Source organism: Ictidomys tridecemlineatus, chromosome 8 (genome assembly GCF_052094955.1).
Source record: "Ictidomys tridecemlineatus isolate mIctTri1 chromosome 8, mIctTri1.hap1, whole genome shotgun sequence".
NCBI classification, from domain to species: domain Eukaryota; kingdom Metazoa; phylum Chordata; class Mammalia; order Rodentia; family Sciuridae; genus Ictidomys; species Ictidomys tridecemlineatus.
The window spans coordinates 31,090,406-31,110,235 of NC_135484.1; the positions used below are offsets into that span (position 1 = coordinate 31,090,406).

General features: G+C 36.6%; 2 protein-coding genes across 2 annotated transcripts; both read right to left on the reverse strand.

Annotated features, from left to right (window-relative positions):
• Positions 1 to 5,118: 5,118 nt before the first annotated feature.
• On the reverse strand, positions 5,119 to 6,156 carry Taar6 (trace amine associated receptor 6). Its single transcript, XM_005329765.2, has one exon. It carries the CDS (start codon positions 6,154 to 6,156, stop codon positions 5,119 to 5,121), a length of 1,038 nt encoding a protein of 345 aa, XP_005329822.1.
• An 8,304-nt stretch (positions 6,157 to 14,460) lies between these two features.
• LOC101959534 (trace amine-associated receptor 7a) lies at positions 14,461 to 15,536 on the reverse strand. Its single transcript, XM_005329764.4, has one exon. The coding sequence runs from the start codon at positions 15,490 to 15,492 to the stop codon at positions 14,461 to 14,463; it is 1,032 nt and encodes a 343-aa protein (XP_005329821.2). The 5' UTR covers positions 15,493 to 15,536.
• Between the last annotated feature and the right edge of the window lie 4,294 nt (positions 15,537 to 19,830).

The following is a 19,830-nucleotide window of genomic DNA, read 5'->3' on the forward strand; positions in this document are numbered from 1 at the left end:
CAGGTGATGCTTGTCACCCTAGACTTTGGAGAAATATCAGAAACTTTATTGAAGTGACTGGGTCTCATTCACTCTCATGTTTCATTCATGTCTCATGCATTTGTCAAATCAGTGTTTTCTACATTGTGCTGAATAAATGTTCATTAGTTGAAAAAAATAATACTAAAGGAGAATTTTAAAAGGTCAGAGAGGTCATTGAGAAAACCTTAGTTATTTTCTTCTGTCCTGTCTCTCTCAATTCACTCTCTTATGAATTTGTAGAGAAAATGCATTTGAGAAGATTTGTCAAGGAATTTTGTTTTTGTTGTTAGGTTTCATTTTCTCAATTATTTCAGGGAAGAAGTGCTTATTTCTCACCTAATGGCCATGGCCTCCTTTCTCCATGGCATCAGAATCTTTCCTCCATAGATGAAGCTGTAGTTGTTGAGAGAGGCTCCAGGAAAGCCCTCTCTCCCTGTCTCTTGCTCCTCCCTGCGTCCAGGAATATTCGAGATTTGGCTGAAGTTCCAGTGGTCACTCCAGAACCAGTAATGACATTATCATGGAATCATGGCACCCTAAACTCTAAGGTGCTTTAGATTTAAAAACTATATTTAAATCATAATTTAAATCATAATCACAATATTTAAATCATAATAACCAAACCAAAGCCAGAAATCTCTTCTTTCAGTTTTACTATTACTTAATAAACTCTAATAGGTTTAAGCCAGTCTGTGCCAAATCCAAATCCTGAGAGATATGACTTAACACACAACACAGCAGAGGCGCACCAACAGCACTTGCTCACCTTACCTTTCCCAACCACTAGGTGGGGCTGCCTGCTTGGTTCTGCTCTTCATAGACGGCCCTGATAATTTACTCCAGTTGAGGCACTAACGGGTCTCTTGCTAAAAAGATGGAACCACAAAATCAAAGGGGTCTGCATCACAGATATTGAGGACTGCTGCACATAATAGTGCTCCGGATTCACACCAGACTTCACATGAACAAGAAACAAACTTCTCTTATGTTAAAGTTACAGAGATTGTTGAAGTTTTTATACTTCAACCACTTTAAGTTGGGTCTGACTTGGAAGCAGTGTATCCATGACCTCAGGGGTTTGGGAACTTAGGAATAGGACGCTAAATATTATGAAAATGTGATTATGTGAATTTTTTTCTTGGAAGTGGGCACTTAGATTTTAGTATATTTTTAATGTGACTATGATCTAAAGTTTACCAGCTACTAGCTTGCATGATAAACTCTGAATGCTGTGTACCTTCTTATGGGTAGCATTTACTTCATTGTATTATTTTGTGATATCCACTCTTTTTTTCTTAAATTCTCATTTCTGTAAAAAAAATTAATTTGAGCTTAAAATTCAATGCTTTGAATTCAAATTTTGGCAAAGAGATTTTTACTAACTGTATAATTTCTTGCAAATTACTTTGCTTCTATAAGATCCCAGTTTTCTCATTTGTAAAATGAGTCAAACATAGGAATAAGTTCTATATGCATTTTTACACATCAGTTGGAAATAAATATTCTAGTTTTATCATGGTTCATATATTTTTACTTACTTGTTACGTTTATACCCTTAAGGGCTAGAATCCTAATTTTTAAGCCCTAAAGGGCTTGAATCAGGTCTTATAATTCATTTTTATTCTCTATAAAGTACAACTGTCCTATAGAAATATGTTATGATCTACGTATGTAGTTTAAGACTTTTCTAGTATCCAACTTGAAAAAGTTTAAAAATTGCATTTAACTCATAATTTAACTCAATATATAAAAATTGATAATTTCAACATGTAATTAATATAAAAATTAATGAGAGATTTTACGTGCTTGTTTGTGCTAGGTTTGTGCAAATCTGATAGGCATTTCCTACTTACAGCCTACCTCAATTCAGACTAACATTTTTCATGTTCTCAATAATCACATATTAGTTATGTTATGGTTGTTCATTGGGTGGTGTAATGATAGGGTCTAAAACAATACTGTTGATTGATTGTGGCAATCCAACACAAACACTCTGCTTTGTACTGACTGGTGTTTTGACTGTTTGTTTTGTATGCTTAATGATGCTTGAAATGCCACCAACTTTATGTATTTCATGAAAGTTTACTCTGAGTAGGATTTGTCTCTCTACTTTTATTCTATTTAAATGAGTGATCCACGCTCAGGCTATATTCTGAGCTCTCCAAGGGACTTTCTCAGCTTCCTCAGCCTTTAGCATTCTCTTCGTCTTCCTAAATCACACTGTGTTGTGTATTACATGTCATATAATTTATCTTATATATCACAGTTGATAATAAGTACATCATGAGTATTATTATTCATTATTATACTGTGAGTTCTAAACCCATCTTTGCCTTTTAGAAATATACATTGAACTGCAAGAATGGGATCCTAATTAGAATGTCATACTCCATGTATGTATGTCAAGATACACTCGACTGTCATGTATACCTAAGAATAACAAATAATAAGTAAGTAAAATTGTACAAAAAAATTCACATTGAACTTGCTGGATTATAGTGAAAAAGACCAAGACAAAATAAGGAATGTATTTGATAAGTACCAAATCAATGATATAGACCAATATTTTCCTAGGACAGGAGTCCTATTATTCAGCCTTTCACCTCAAAGAGGTCTTCATGGGTTAAACATTTTTTTTAAAAATTCATATTTAAACAAGGTCAAATGGGTTTTGTTAAAACAGGGTTTCTCAGAGTCTTTAATAGGACTTTGGATAGTGGTATACTCCAAGAGCAGGATATAGTATGCAAACTATCTCAAACATTACTGATACAGAAACTCTTTTCCTTGGAATAACTTTATGTAATGCTCACACCAGGAAGCTTTAAAGGGTGCGTACTCTTTGTGTGGTTGTTAATTGTTTTATCTCTATATTCTCTGAAAACTATACTTTCTTGGTTTATTTTCTCGTGCTCTTCCCTCAGCTTGATAATCTCTTCCCATTTCTTCTTTCCTTCAAAAATCTTTTTATAACTTAAGGCCTAAGCTAAATGCTACTTCTTTGTCTCCCTGGTCTGCCATTCACATATGAATTCTCCTTTCCTCTGTGCTCCTCAAATGTATCTTTTAGAGCTTTAAGTCCTATGAATTATAAGACATAATTATTGACAACTTGTTTTTTTTCCCACTGAGGATTCTGCATTCTTTGTTTTCTGTTTCTAATCAAACTGAACCCAAAACTTGGTACACACTATCCTTCACAGACATTTGTAGAGTGGAGAAGTGAATGAACGTAAGGGATGTGCCTTGTTGTCCTCAGGTAGACCAGTTGGAAATTTCATCAAGCAAGAATTGTATACTCCATTTACACACACACACACACACACACACACACACACACACACACATTATTTTGAGTAGTTTTAGATTTACAAAAAAGTTGCAGAGATAATGCATATAGTTTCTATATACTTACCCACACTTTCTCTAATTATCATTTTATTTAGTATGGTGCATTTATAACAACCTATAAACAAATGTTGGTACATTATCATTAACATATTAATAAAAAGAACATTCATTATTCAGGTTTCCTCACTTTCCCTGATATCCCTTTTCTGCTTCAGCTTCCCATTTGGGATATCACAGCACATGTAGTTGCCACGTGTCTTCAGGTTCCTCTAGACTGGGACGATTTCTCACATTCCTTATTTTTGATGACCTTAACAGTATAAAGACACCAGTCATGAATTCTGTGTAGTCCTTAATAAGAATTCTTCTGATATCTTTTTTATATGTTTGTGGAGGGGTGTTCACAAGATAAAAGGTCCTTCTCTTCGCATAACATCAAGAATACATGCCATCAAGAAGACTGCTCACCATGGATGTGAACCTCCATTACCTGCTTGAGCTAGTGTTTGTCCTTTTAAAACCTGTCCACCGTGACCAACATTGCATCTTGCTAGAGTCAAAGCTTATTAAAGACAAATGTTATTACTTGCATCCAAGGCTCTGAGGACAGATTTCAATATGATGTAGGCATACATCCTGTTTGGTAATTGAACAAAATGAATGGATATCTGAATGTTTGTTATTGATTTATATTCCACCGGCCTTACAAATTCTCTATTCTGATTAAGCTTTTTTAAAAGAAAATGAAAGGGAACTAGAGACCACAGTGAAAAAGAGATTCCCCCTCCAAGAGAACAAGTGATAGTCATTGTGTTTAAACAGAAGCTTGTAACACAGGGTATTGACCATCCAAACTATTCAGTGTCCAGCAATAGCAAGAAGAGAAGCCACATGATCACTCTAACACCATTCTAGTAACCATGGGAGCTTTTGCCTCCTACTTTGGGAAGGAATACGATGACACAGAAGGATAGTAATTTGTTAGACAATCACAACAATCTGGTCAAGAAGATGTCTATATTTGAAAATTGCCCCCACACCTGAGATCTCCCATCAGACTGAATAGATTAAGCAGCTACCCAAGAGGCTCCTTTGGTAAAAATTATTAAAAAAAAAAAAAGGTAAAAGAGAACAAGAATCCAGAAAGGCTATTCATGCATGAAATTTTTAACAGGCTATGATCAAGTAGCAAACTTTGTAAGGAGAAAAGGAAAGGGAATCAAAGGAGAACAAAGATATTTTCATACCACAACAAACGGAAATTCTGTAACTTGAAGGAAAAGAGGAGGGAGGGAAGTGTCCTCAGGGATGAGATATGTTGAGCTCTGAGCAATTAAAATAATAACTTGATATTTAATAGTCAAGTTAATATTTTTGGAGAAGTGACAGAGACATCTTAACATGACTGAAAACATGGGCATATCCTATCTATTTGAAGAGCAATTTATTTGTATTCATCAGTAATCTTTCTTGAGTTTTTAAAATACTTCATTTGGGTTTTATTTTGCTTTGTTTTTTAATTTTGTGTAGCTGGGGATTGAACCCAAGGCCTCATGTATGCTAGACAAGCATGCTACCACAGTCTTCATTTGGATATCTTAAAGATATCTGCATACTAGAGAATGAAATTGAACAAATTATGTTGTATGAATCTATGAATGTGTAACAACAAATCCAACTAATATGTATAATTATAATGCACTATAATTTTTTAAATGGACTCTTCCACTTCTTCAATCCAATTGCTTACATTTGATCAGAGAACAAATTCATGGTTGCCGAACTGTTCCTTAAGATCTGACCACTAATAATAACTTTAATAGCTTTCTTAAACCAAGGGTAAAATAAAGCATAAATCAAAGGATTCATGGCTGAGTTATAGTAAGCACACCAAACACAGATCTCATAAATATAGGCAGGAGTGATAAATCCCATAAAAGCATCAACTAATGAATCAATGCTATATGGTAACCATGAGATCATAAATGCTATCACAGTGATCCCCAAGGTTTTGGCTGCTTTTCTTTCTCTCTTGGCCACTCTGGCTTTGTAACTTTCTGAGGATGATTCTGCTTTGCCACTAACATTTTCAATCTTTTTAGCCTGCTCTCTAGCCACAAGAAAAATATTACCGTACAGAATTATCATAACAATCGTAGGTATAAAGAAAGAAAGAAAATCTATCAGCACCCAGTTTTGATTGACAACTACCTGACAACCTCCTATGCAGTTGAGGGCATTGGATAATTCTTCCAGACCGTCATCATAGACACCTGTGTAGAACACGGCACCACTGTACACCAGGGGCAGGATCCAGGAGATGCAGATGCAAATCCCTGACACAGATACCGTGAATTTGGTGGGATAGACCAGAGGGTCGGTAACAGCAATGTACCTGTCAATGGAGATGAAGCACAGGTGGAAGAGAGAAGAGTAGCAAAATGCCACATCACAGCAAGTGTGAAAAGTGCAGAAACTTCGGCCAAAGTACCAGCAGCTCTCCACGGACCTGACCATGCTGAAGGGCATCACGGTCACTCCCACCAAAAAGTCAGCACAGGCCAGAGAGGCGATGAGGAAATTGGTTGGAGAGTGCAGCTGCTTGAAGTGGAGAATGGAAGTCATCACCAGCAGGTTTCCCAGCACAGCCAGCACAGCCCCAAAGCCAAACACTGCATAGAGAATCACCCGGGGCCCTTGTGAGTAGGGAGTTTTAATACAGGACCCATTCAGGTTCTCATAGCAAAGTAGCGGAGCTACAGGTGGGGATGAGTTGCTGCTCATTGGTGCTGCTGCTTGCATGTGCAAAAGCTTCACCTCTGATTGTCAAGAATGTATTATTCTGATCCTACATGCACCAATACAACAGAAAATTATCAGATATCATCCCTACAATAATATTCCATTTGTATTATAAATTCTGAACACTTTCTAAAAAATAATGAAGTCCAAAAAATAATATTGTAAAAGATTACTGGGGGTTGATTTCAAGCAGCCAATATTTCTTTTCCTTAATTTGATAAAATTTGCTTTTACTCATAATTTTTGTTTTACATTTTATTTTTACCTCTACAGTTCTTCTGAGCAACAGTCACTGGTAAATGTGATTAGAGTTGATGGATCATCCTCTCCAGATTTATTTCCATGTCGAATGCCTTGCATCATTGTGTAAAGGGTTCAGTCCTTCCAGCTAAACAGACACCTTCAATGGGAACTCCCTCAACAGAATCCCTGTGGTACAAGGTGTGAACTAGAAGACTATTTCCAACAGTGGTTATTAGGAAAGTTAATCTACAAAGCAAGTCTCTATTCTACATTAAATTTAATTGACATTATGTATTTGGGGCCAAAGATTTTTTTTCCTTCATGTATAGACTTGAATAGCGGTGTTCCCAACCATGACCTAGCCACCTTACTGGATCTTTGTACCTTGAATTTTTGTTACTAAGATTTTTGTACCTTGGATTTTTGTTGCAAAGATATAATAAGGTACAAACTTTAAAGTTCAACTTGGCTCTTTCTGTCCTGTCAAGAATCATTTCTGCATTTGCAATATCTACCAACAATCAAAAAGATAAGATGCAGTGGGGGAAACTTGAGATTGATGAAATATATTATTTCAAAGCATTAAAGATTTAGACACATGAACATTCCTGAGATGCTGGTAGAAAGTCAGCTCTTCTCTCAGGACCTTTGTCACCTGAAGCACATCTGTAATGTCTATCCATCTATATGACAAATAGGCAGTGAACCTTATCACTACACATTCAGCTGTGGTTCCTGGTGATTGGTCTCTCTGCCCAGTGATAAAGAAGTGTCATAAAAAGGAATAATGAGAAATGAGGACTGGGACTGGGTATGTCGCTCAGTGAAAGAGCACTTACCTAGCATGTGTGAGGCCCTGGGATCAATCCCCAGCAAAACACACACACACACACACACACACACACACACACACACACACATACACACACACGAGTAATGAGCAGGAAGAAGTGAGAATGTAGAAATGAATTCCTTAGGAATTGTTTCAACCCTGGAACGGTGGAACATTGAAGAGCAAGGAAAAGCAATCTTCAGTCTTCCTGAGGAAGAATTCAAGACCTTGGCAGTGCAGGGCTGGTTGAGAGAGATTTGTGAACTTGCTTTTCACATTATAAAAAGCAAAAGGTATTTTTTTCTTTCTTTCTTTTTTTTGTGATACTGGAAATTGAACTCAGGGCCTTGTGCATGCAAAGCAAGCACCCTACCAACTGAGCTGTATTCCTAGACCCAAATAAGAGGCATATTTTTAGTAAATCTAACTGGCCATCTGATTACTAATGAATAAAATTAGTGTTATTAACCAAATAGTCTTTCAGATTTCTACTAATTCTTTCTGGGTGTCTTTTTTTTTTTTTTTTGGTGAATTGATGTCGATTGCTTAGTAGACACAACCCTATGTGAGTTTTTTCTCAACATAATTTGTATTGACATTTAAATTTGAAGATAGTTGGGTGTGAGGAGTTGTCCTATAGGTTTTATGGCATTTAATGTCATCATAACTTGATGCCTCCCTCCATCCTTCTGATATATATTTATTTATGAATTCCTGTATTGAAAATATATTTAGTGAATCCCATAGGTTGGTATAAAATAATGGCCCAAACACATATGATGCCTATTCTCATGATGTTTTAGGTCTTGAAAGGATAAGAAACATGAAGCGAGTAAGTATAGAGATGGATTTATGAATTCAAATGGTGATAAGCACTTTAAGAGAGAAAGACAATAGCTTGTGAGTATAGTAAGCCAATGACAGGCAGATACAATCAAAGGAGTCACTAAAAATAGCATTAAACAAACACGTTTCTTCAATATTTGTATGTTTTTACTGTATCATCTAAACTTGATACAGGAATCTAACTCAATTGGCATTTCCACATTGGCACTTAGTCAATAAAAAGCACCTCAACCAATACTGAGGTGGGATGGGATTAGAAGTTCTTTTCCAAAGCCTCTCAAATTCTTGTACATATCTGACTCTTCTGGTGTTGGTTGTAAGACCATCTTCAGCAAATGGTTTTGCAACACATCAGCTCAAGATCAGACAGAAGTCTTATTCCCCAGAAAGTTAAGATCCTAATACCCAAGGCATTTGCAGGCAAATTTTAGGTGGTCTTGCATCAGCTGAAGTTTTCAGTGTCATTTTTACATTGACCTTTAGCTTGTGTGTTGTGAAATCCTCAAAGACATTTCAAAAATAAAGCCCACTAACTTGACTTCCTCCCCAGTGACTGAGAGTGTGAAACTCCCTCATTATGACTAAGGAAAGAGAAAAATGTGATAATGATGCCCTGTAGTCATGGTAGTGCCCAAACTCAGAAGACTATTAATGAGAGGAAAAGGAGAGAAATGATCTGTACCCTGTCTCTATGGATTAGAGGCTACCGGTCACCAAACAAACAGCTGGGCCAAAGTGCTAAACAGTAAACGAAGAGTGATGGGCATTGTTTATATGCAATCAATTTATTTCAGTAATGATCTAAACCATTCAACAAGTGAGTGCTATCACTGAATTAACTTGATTCACTATATAATCCATTTGGGTTTGATGAGTTAATATTCATTAAATGCTTATGGACTACTTTGAGCATGATGATAAACAAGAAGCAATCACATTTTCTGTGATCACAGCCTCGCAGGTTCTTTTGGTTATACCTCAGGTCTGACTCATAATGGTCCAGTCACTTTGTGTATTGGAAATTTCAGTTTCAGGGCACTCCACTTTAAAACCTCAACCCATACCAACTTGAATATCCCTGTCCTCCCTGCCTCTAGAAAGCAAATATGAGCTTAAATGGCTTGGTTTTAGGAAAAGGAAATACCTGCTTTTTTATTTCTTGTCCCCCATCCCTTACCTCCCACTTTTCTCTATTCCTCAGAGAAAAAGAGAAAGTAGGGGGGAAAAAGGACCACATAATTTTATACCAACTTTGGTCTACTTGTAACGTTCACTTAGTGGGCATGGTTTCTGTATATTGAATGTCCAGATCATGCCACTCTCATGCAGTACAAATCTGAATTCTTCAATAATCTCTGCAAGAGCATTCCCACTCCCCAGAGACTCATGGTCATTCTCCTCAAAACTTGCAATTTCTTTTTCTGCTCTTATGGGATGTGTCACAGACACTTAGTGTATCCTGAAATAGAGCAATTGCAGGAAGGGCTCCCTAACTTCCTCCCATGTGCTCTCTAAGCCACAAGAACTCCAGCTCCTTTACCTCCTGGACAGTGACAGCATAGTCTTCTCTCCTCATCAGCCCACTTCTCCTCCCACCATATCTGCAATTCTATCTTCCTTCTGCTCAAAATGAGCACAGGGCAGTGCAGTAAGACCAGTGAATAAGGAAAGCTAAACAGGGAGTTAAAGTTGAATCATCTTACTAGTACTCTCTTCAATGGAGTGGTCCCCTGGACAGAATGATCCCTGCTGCAAGAGTCATAAGGTTTCTTCTCATGGACAGACTCAAAACAGGAGTTGGAAGGGATCCCAGGAGGCTAACCCCATCAGGGATCTGTGTGGTATGCAAGCTTCCTCCAAAGATGTACCTCATCACAGAGCCTACATTTGTACATGGAAAGCTTGGTCCTTCAAGGCTACCACACTATGGGGTATGATTTAAAACTTCTGTACCATTGTTGATGTTCTCTATTCCATTTCTGCTCTAACTTGGAGAGTGACTGCATGAAGAAAAGAGACCTCATTTAATTTTAGAAGGTAATAATGAATAAATAATAATTAAATAATAATGTGGTAGAAATTCTGAGTCCATTCTTCAATTTCCTCCATTTAAGGTAACATGATCAAAAATAAATTTATTGTTGAGCAAGTCCTCTTCAAAATGTGACCACTTAATTTATGGATCAACATTCAGACTTGATAGACAAACACTGAAAATACAGTCTTGCAAGATGTGGGCCATGATCTGTCAGAAAGGAGGTTCCTCTCAGAGGTGGACATGCCCTGAAGATGCCTTCCTTTGCCTTATATTGATCATTGCTTTTGTGAATCATGAAAAGTCTTGGGAAGTGTGAGGGGAGCTTGCATGGTGGCTCACACCATAGCAATAGCTACTTTCAAAGTAAATATGTATCTTTGTCCTATAAACATCCATTTAAGCATTCCAAAATTTTAACTGTGGAATGGTTGTATTTTTACATATCATCTGAAGATCACCCCTGTTGAAGAAATTGAGCATGTAGTTTTAGTTATATTACTTCTGAAACTCCATTGAAATGCCCCCCAAAATAGAAAGCAGATGGGATCAAACCAATTAGAAAACCAGAGAATTACACAGCCTGTGCATGCACGTGTGTGAACACACACAAACACACACACACACATATACACACAATCTCAAGGCTATTCTTTCTTTTATCTCTCAATTGATTTAGACCAAAGTTTCAAGTTACAAAAAGAGCCACCAAAGAGAACAAAGGAATGAATATAATAAAAGCATTTCTGGAGAAAGTTTCTTCTGGGTTAAAGAAAGGTCTAAGACTTTACTTCAAAGTGTCTGCCATCACAGAAAGGCAAGTGCCACATATTTTCTTTTCTATGGGGAAGCTAAAAGGAGTGGGCCTAAAAGTAGGCTCAGTGGCCAGAGAAAGACAGTTGTTTTAAGATGGAAAATGACTATCAAATTTCTCATCATCCCACTGGGTTCTAGAAGGCAATGGAGAAATGGTTTTCAAGTTCTGAGGGATTTCTTTTTGAACTAGAGTTCTATTTCCAGTTAAAATTATAATTTTAATAGAATTACCATAAAATCCTCTATAGGTAATTCAGAAATAAAATTTAGTATATGTGTATAGTAGAGTGTGGAAGAGATAGCCATGGATCTATAGAACCAGGGCAACCCATTTAAGAGAGAAACATTGAGGCAATCCTCAGAAAGAAATTGCACTTTGACTTGTTGTTGGTTCCAAAGAGGGAGAACCAACAGGCTATCCTTACAAGGCCCAATCCTAGTCCCATGGACAGCCAGACTCACAAATACCACAAAATTAACATGTAGGGTGTCCACAGTAGTGTCGGATAACTACCTTTGTGTATAATGATCCATACATAGTCATATTCACTCAATGTGAACATACACATTCTTTTTTTTAATATCATGTTTTATTGTTGTTTATTTTTTTATGTGGTGATGGAGATTGAACTCAAGCCTCATGTATGCTAGGCAGGTGCTTTACCACTGAGCTATCTCCCCAGCCCAAACATGCACATTCTTATATGAACTCATCAAAATATTTCTGTATATAGCTTGGCATGGTGGCACATGACTTTGATGCCAGTATCTCAGAAGGCTGAAGCAGGAGGACTGTAAGTTCAAAGCCAGTCTCAGCAATTTACTGAGGCTCTAAGCAACTTAGCAAGACTCTATTTCAAAATAAAAAATAATAAAGAAAAGAAAGAAAGAAAGAAAGAAAGGAAGGAAGGAAGGAAGGAAGGAAGGAAAAGGGCTGGGATGTGGTTCAATGGTTAAGCACCCTTGGGTTCCAATTGTGGTGTAAGTGTATGTGTACATATATATATATATATATATATATATATATATATATATATATATATATTTTCTATATTTAAAGGAAATGCATACATATTTATTTAGTCAACATTTATTGATCAACCATTACATTCCATATATAGTGGAGGGTCCCTGCTAGAGGCATAAACAGGAACAAGAAAAGACAATCTCCTGAGGAACAGATTTTTTTTTAGGGAAATGAATATGCACATTGGATCATTAAAATGCAGAAAATAACATGACAGGATGAACAACCTGGCTTCTAAAAAGTGGGAAGCTAAAAATGTATCCAGAATCTCATTTGTTTTAAACTTTTAGACATGAAAAAGGAAAATTACCAAGTTACTGTTAAATATATGAGTTACTAAAGGTGCACACATTTTGCAAACATAATCATATTATTATTCATACTCATGCACTAGTGTCCATGGAAAAATGTTAAAGGCAATTTGTAATCTCAATAAGGCTTAGGTGAATGAATGGATTTGTTGGGGAGAAGAGGAACAAGGGAACCAAATGATTTAAAAGTATGAAATAACAAAAATCAAAATTTTGGTTAATTTTTGTGGGCCAATTCTGCTTTAGTACTTAGAGTTTATCTGAATGGCCCCTAGGAGCCTTAAAGGAAAATAATCCTTTGCAATAAAAACAGTGACTTTTAATATAGAAGTGTGGATGAATAGAAATTTAGATGTTCAAATGTTGAATCACAACAAATAAATTATTCCCTCCCACAACTACATCTCTTAATAGAACTTTGTACTTTTCCTTATGACATTATATTGTTCCTCTGAAATAATTTATATGAAAATTTTGTGCTCCAAATAGCTCTGAGCAACCTGACTGCAGTCTGAGACTCACTCTTCTTTCTCACTTACTCTCTGTCTCCCTGGAAGTCAAGGAGGAGGCAACACTTTCAATACCTCCGCAGTAACGGGATCAGAGAGACCCATAAATACACCTACATGCGACCTGCTGAGGAACTTCTAGCAAAATTCCACTGAAAGGAGACCTGCCGGGAATTACATCAAATAAATTTATAGGAGTAAACAGTAACTCAGCAGTCAAACAGAACAAGAAGCAAAATGAGCAGCATGAAAAAGCAAGGAAGAAAAGGAGTACAAACAATGCAGGACAGCCTAAATATTCAGGACGATATAGAGTCATCAGAAAAATGGTCATAAAAAGAACTCAAGGAACACCTTAGACAGATGGAATGGAACCTTAAAGAGGATACGAGACAGCAAATTCAAGCAGCAAAAGAACACATTGAGAATGAATTACATAAACAGATAAAAGAAGAAGTTAAGCATCTTTATCAGGAGATAGAGATTATAAAAAAGAATCAAACAATAATCTTAGAAATGAAGGAAATTATAAACCAAATTAAAATCTCAAATGAGAGTATCACTAATAGAGTGGAGTGAGTAGAAGCCAGAACGTCAGATAATGAAGACAAAATATATCATCTTGAAAAGAGTCTAGCCAACTCAGATAGGCTGGTTAAAAATCACGAGAGAAACATACAAGAGATATGTGATAGTATAAAAAAACAAATTTAAGTGTCTCCCTGGAAGTAAATACACAATCCACAGTTAGTAAAGTTGTAAACAAATGGTATTTATGATGCTATTATTCTTTCCCATTATAAAATATTGAATGGTACTATAATTAATATATTTTTTCATTTATTTTTCATGGCTCTTAAATTGAACTTTCAAACCCACAAACCTGAATAACAGATTGTGTAGACTCCCTTGGACCTCTCTGCCCGCACCTAAGTTTCTCTTAGTTGCATTCACTTTTTTAAAGGAAATTGACATGGAAGAATGGAGAAATGATATGTCCAGGGTGTAAACTAATATAAAGAAATAAATGCTAGAATTTAGAATTTAAAAATACATTTCAATAGTTCATTCATATTTATTCTCCTAAATTTTCTCAAGGATACTACAAGGAAAGGCTTACTAACCTCCTTCAGATATGCCCTTTATTCCTTTGTACACTAATTTGTGTCGAAGAAATAAAATTCAGAATCTTAGTTCAGTACATGGAATGTTACAGGTTTAATTTTAATCATTCTGATTTGGAAAAGTAGAGTACAAGGTGTTTTTCCTGTGGAATCAAATAAGGGATGTGTAAGTACAAACCCAAAGTAGTTCCTTTTAAGGTTTATTTGTTTTTAGTAAGAATTATTGGAAAGGTGTTTTTAAAATAAAATGTAGAAAGAATCTTCAAAGAAAACTAAGCAGCCCAAGATCACATAGATAAATGGCAGAGTTGCTGTTGGATTTCAGATGTTTCTGGATCTGAGGTCATGTTATTTGCAATACAATTGGGTTTTAATGTTATATTTACCAAAGACCATTGCACATAAATTTAAGTGTTCAGATCAAATTGAAGCATAATTTAGTTATTTCGCATTTGGAGATCTTGCACATGTATGACCAGTTCTTTTCCCCACGATGTATCTGAAGTGAGTCTCTTTTTAATTCTCCCAATTTAAAATAAGAAGCTACTCAAGAGACAAGTTTATTATTGAGGAATTCTCTCTCAAGACTTCACCAGTGACAATTAGTTTGATGGCTTTTCGAAACCAAGGATAAAAGAAAGCATAAATCAAGGGATTCATTGCTGAGTTATAGTAGGCAATCCAAACTAATATTTCATAAACATACGTGGGTGTGATGAAACCCAGGAAGGCATCGATGATGGAATCGATGAAGTACGGCAACCACGATATCAGAAATGCTATCACTGCGATTCCCAGCGTTTTGGCTGCTTTTCTCTCCCTCTTGGCCACTCTGTCTTTGTAGCTCTCTGACGATTTTGCTGTTTCATTGCTCATGCTTTCAATTTTCCTAGCCTGTTGTTTAGCGATGAGGAAAATCTTGGAGTAAACTGTTACCATCACAAGCATGGGCACAAAAAATAATAGAAAATCTATCAAAACCCAACTCTGATTCACTGCAATTTGACAGCCTCCCACACAGGTGAGAGCACTTACTAGCTCCTCCAGCCCAACTTCATTTGCCCCTGTATAGAGAAGGGAAAAGCTGTAAATAATTGAAAAGAGCCAGGAGAAGGCAATACAGATGCCAGAAACAGATGCAGTGAACTTGGTTGGATAGATCAGAGGGTCTGTAACGGCCACGTATCTGTCAATGGAGATGAAGCACAAGTGGTAGATAGAAGCATAACAGAATGACCCCTCGAAACAAGAATGGAATTTACAGTAGCTGTCCCCAAAGTACCAGCAGCTCTCCACCGACCTGACCATGCTGAAGGGCATCACAGTCACTCCTACCAAGAAGTCAGCACAGGCCAAAGAGGCGATCAAAAAATTGGCTGGAGAATACAATTGCTTGAAATGAAGAATTGAAATCATCACCAGCAGGTTTCCAAAAACAGCCAGCACAGCCCCAAAGCCAAACACTGCATACAGAATCAGGCGGGGGACCGGAGAGTAGGGAATTTTGATACAGGACGTGTTAAAGTTCTCATAGCACAGCTGAACTGCTGAAGGAGAGGCCAGATCACCGCTCATGACTTTCTGTTCTCATACGTGGTGGGAAAACTGTCCTCCTCTACAGCCAAGTTTATTATTCCAGTTTTTGAAAAATCTCAACAACAACCAAAAAAATATAAAATAGGTCAATAATTGTTAGTACATTTTGTCCCTTTTTCTTTGTACTTACAAATCCTTATTTTCATGTTTGGAAACTGAATCATATCCTCATCTCATAAAATTATTTCCTTTCTAACTTACAAGCAACCGACTTTCATTATTATGGAAAAGGCTATTTACTAATATTTTTTAAAATATTTATCTGCTTTGCCCAGTTCCTCACATCTGAGAAGCGCTTCTCTTCAAAAAGAATGATCTGTTTCACATGACTGAATGCTCCTTTTATTAGCATTCTTATCTTTACTTAACAAAGCCAGGGCAATGCCAGGAGCCCTCTATTCCCTCAGGAAAGTAACCTAATGATTTTGAATACCTAAGTCCTCTGAGATTGAATCCCCATAGTGCAAGTTCTGGCAAATAAGAAACTTGTAAATATTTATATTTATGTCAAAACCTAATTAATGCCCTTCTAATTTTCTGATGAATATGATCTTTTCCTGAAATGGAAATTATACCTGTCCTGAAAAAACTTTGTTCAGAATTTGAAAGCCATATTGTTTGCTCTTTGTTAATTATGGGACAGTACGTTTCCATTTTTATGAGAACTGTTTATTAATGATTCTCAAGTTGACTGCCACTAAAACTCCTCCAGATATGCCCTTTCTTCCTTACAGTAATTTGTGTCAAAGAAATAAAATTCAGACTCTTAGTTCATTATATGGAATATTACAGGTTTAATTTTAATCATTCTGTTTGGAAAAGTAGAGTACAAGGTGTTTTCCTCGTGGAATCAAACAAGGGATGTGTAAGTACAAACCCAAAGTAGTTCCTTTTAAGGTTTGTTTTTAGTAAGAATTATTGGAAGGGTGTTTTTAAAATAAAATGTAGAAAAAAATCTTCAGAATGTAGAAATTCCAATATATGAAAATTTCAATATACGACTCCATTCACCTTTGACGCATTTTCTTTTTCTCTTAGAATTCCAGAGCAGGGTTCATGTTAGGCTTTAATAAGATTTTTCTGGCAAATGATTCTTGGAAATTTTTAAATTGGATTTTTAATATTAATGTATAACTTATATTAGAAAATTTCTTACTTTTAAAATCTGTTCTAGAAAATTTGAAATATTGGGGCTGGGATTGTGGCTCAGTGGTAGAGTGCTTGCCTACATGGGCAGGACCCGGGTTTGATCCTCAGCACCACATAAAAAAAAATGAAAGTTTCTTATTTGCCAGAACTTGCACTATTTTTTTTTAAAAATTTGAAATAATTTTTATTTTTAACATACATGAACACACACATTCCCTTTAATTTGAAATTAACACAAATTTTTATTATTTTAACATTTGCTTTTGTGTAGAACAAGGAAAGGTAATATGTTTTTGGAATATATTTATGGTACTATAAACAGAATGAATATATTTCATACACATATAAACAACTTGTTTCTTTTTCTATTGAGCAGTGAATTTTACTACTTTATAGACTTTATTTTGGAATTTAAGTGTTTTATTTATAGGTTTTTAAAGGATGTACAACATGATGCTTTTATGTACATATTCAAAGTAGAATGATTCTTGTACATAATAATTTAACATACACATTTCCTTTGCTAGTTATAGTTTTCTTTTCTTGTGATCAGAATATCAAAATATATCATTTTTATTTTTACTAATATTAATGCTTTGCCCAATGCTGCAAATATTTTATTAAGATTATATTGGCCATTAATTCTGTAGATGATATTTTAGATTGTCATACATTTCAATGCTATACAGATTTCTAAAGCAAATTATATTAAATAATTGGAGATAATGTTGATGAATATTTCCAAGTAAAGGAAAAGTTTTCTGGATATCATATCTTTTGAATTAATGCTCTCTGTTAACTAAAGAAATAGCAATCAGATGTCAGCATTCTAATTTAAATCTGCCTCATTTACCTATAGGCTTTCTGGGTTGGTCAGTTCATTCTCCAGAATTCTAACAGAATAAGTTTTAATATGTGGCCAATTTCCCAGATTCCCAGGCCTAATCTATTGTTTCCCTATAGATCCTAAACACTGAAACCCTTTCTCACTCTCAATCCCTTGGATTGAGATCTACTCACTGGTTTGGGCCTCTTGACTAGGACCTGGCATTTGTGACTTTGCCTTTTTCCCCAAGTCCCACAAAGCTCAGGCTGAGCTCTGACTCATTTTGTGTCTCCCCCATTCTTTCTTCCTTATCTGAAGCTGAGCATCCCTTTTGTCCTTTTCCAGACTTGGATCCTGCATACCTGTCTCCTGGGCCTTCCATGTGGAAGCCATACAGAGAAGATTTGCCTTTCAGTGTCTCAAAAACTCCTGACCACAAGATTAGTGACTAGAAAACACATAAGAAGGTTGTTGAAAACAGAACTGGGCAAAGGAAAAGGGTGAGTCTAGAAAACCTAGTGACAATAATAGAATTCGTGAGTTCCCATTTCTAATATTTCTCATGTCTGGACCATTGGAAAAATCTGTCCCTCTGACTGCTCTCTTGTGTCAGCTCACATTCCCTAGCGTGTACACAGTCTGTATGGAGCCATGTCAGTGTGGTTCAGGCCCCTGGTAACAGCTGTCAGGGCTCATACTCTGTCTTATACTCTTGCTCTTCTTGCTTCCGTGCACACTGGCTTGACCTCCAACTGCCAGCAATGAAACGTTTTCCCCAAGGTCTTGCTTTTACATCTAGATCTGCAGAGTTGATAGCTCTTGGCAGTGGCTCTTATCCAATGAATGACAGGAGTTGGTGTATAAATTCTCTAACTCTGTTACCATGTAGAAGGGATGACTCTAAGGTCTGTGCCTTTCACTGGTTGCCCCTTTCCCCTGTAGGAGTGTTGCAGGAATCAGGTAAGTATCGGCAAAATGTGCTCAAAGAGTGGGAGAAACCAAACTTTATTTTACACCAGCAGGCCCAGAGGAGATCAGCTCCAATTCTGAGTGCCCCTTACCAGTTTTTCACAACATTTATAGGCTATCAAATGTCATAAATTTTCTAGACTAAAACGACACATGGTTGACAAGGTTTCAAAAATGATTTATGATTGTGCGTAACCATTTTCAGACAGGAGGCGTGCTTACCTAAGCAGAGCTTGATAAAGGAGACTTGCTCCTGTAGCCAAGGCTCTTGGCCTGGAGCCTTTACAGGGATATTTACACTTCAAAGGAAAGTAGTTAGCTCCTAGGAAAGTCCTTGACAATCTAAAAGGTAGGAGTGAATGGTGCTAATTAGGTTCCCGGAAACCAGCTGGCTGGAAAGATGAAGGATGGGGAGCTCTCCCTTTCCCAGGCTTAATTTTCATGGACAGTGTCCTTAGTTTATTTTGTATCCAGTCCTGGGTTAGTTATCCATTACCAGAGGAATTGCTCTCCCTTCAGCCAGAGGCACCTTGCCCTGGCTGCTTCATGGGCTTCTCACTCTCTTACCTCTGTGCTAATCTTTCCTTCACTTTCTCAACGAGCTTCATTCACTGGAATTTTTGTCTTTGGGTAGCCTTCTGGGGACCCCTAGTAACTCACTTAACCTCCTTCCCTTGTGGCTGATTACCTATATATCAGTAAAATTTTTGAAGGAATAAAATTTTATCCATAATATTTTATTTTACTTCGGCAACTTTTGGCATGAGATGTTAACATGTAAACAAACAAAGATAATAGATATTTTGATTACTATAAGTACATAGACTAAGGGGAAGAGCAACACAACAGAGCACCTCATTTTATCCAAGAATGTATGGGAAAGTTTTCTGAAGAGGTACTCATTAGGGTTGGGTCAGTGGGTTGAGGAGATTGAAGGTAAAAGAGGGAAAGGATGTTTAGAAAGAAGTGCCTGCTGAGTCTTAGAGATGAGGAGGTGTAAGGGATCCTCAGGATTGACAAGAAAGGTTGAGTTGCTGCTGCATGGGAATCATGTTCCAAGCAGCATGAGATAAAGGAGAAATGTATATGGGGTTGATTGATCACATGTGTGTGTCTTGCAGCAGAGGTCATGTGTGGAGGGGAGAGGAAAAAAATACACGGGGACAGGTATAAATGTGAACTACTACACACTCAGATTTGTTATAAAAATTTATTTTTCTGCAGTCACTTAAATTTGCTTACAGGTTTGCATTTTACGAAGTTCAAGAGATGAATCTTGGTAAATCAAGAATTTACTCCTGTTCTCCTTCTCAGGGTAAAATCCAGGTTCCTGTGTACTTGGATCCCACAATCCAAATAGTAGCTGTAGATTT

Excerpts from the sequence above, each read along its gene's own strand:
- Taar6 (XM_005329765.2), bottom strand. The coding sequence starts at position 6,156 with ATGAGCAGCAACTCATCCCCACCTGTAGCTCCGCTACTTTGCTATGAG.
- LOC101959534 (XM_005329764.4), bottom strand. The coding sequence starts at position 15,492 with ATGAGCGGTGATCTGGCCTCTCCTTCAGCAGTTCAGCTGTGCTATGAG.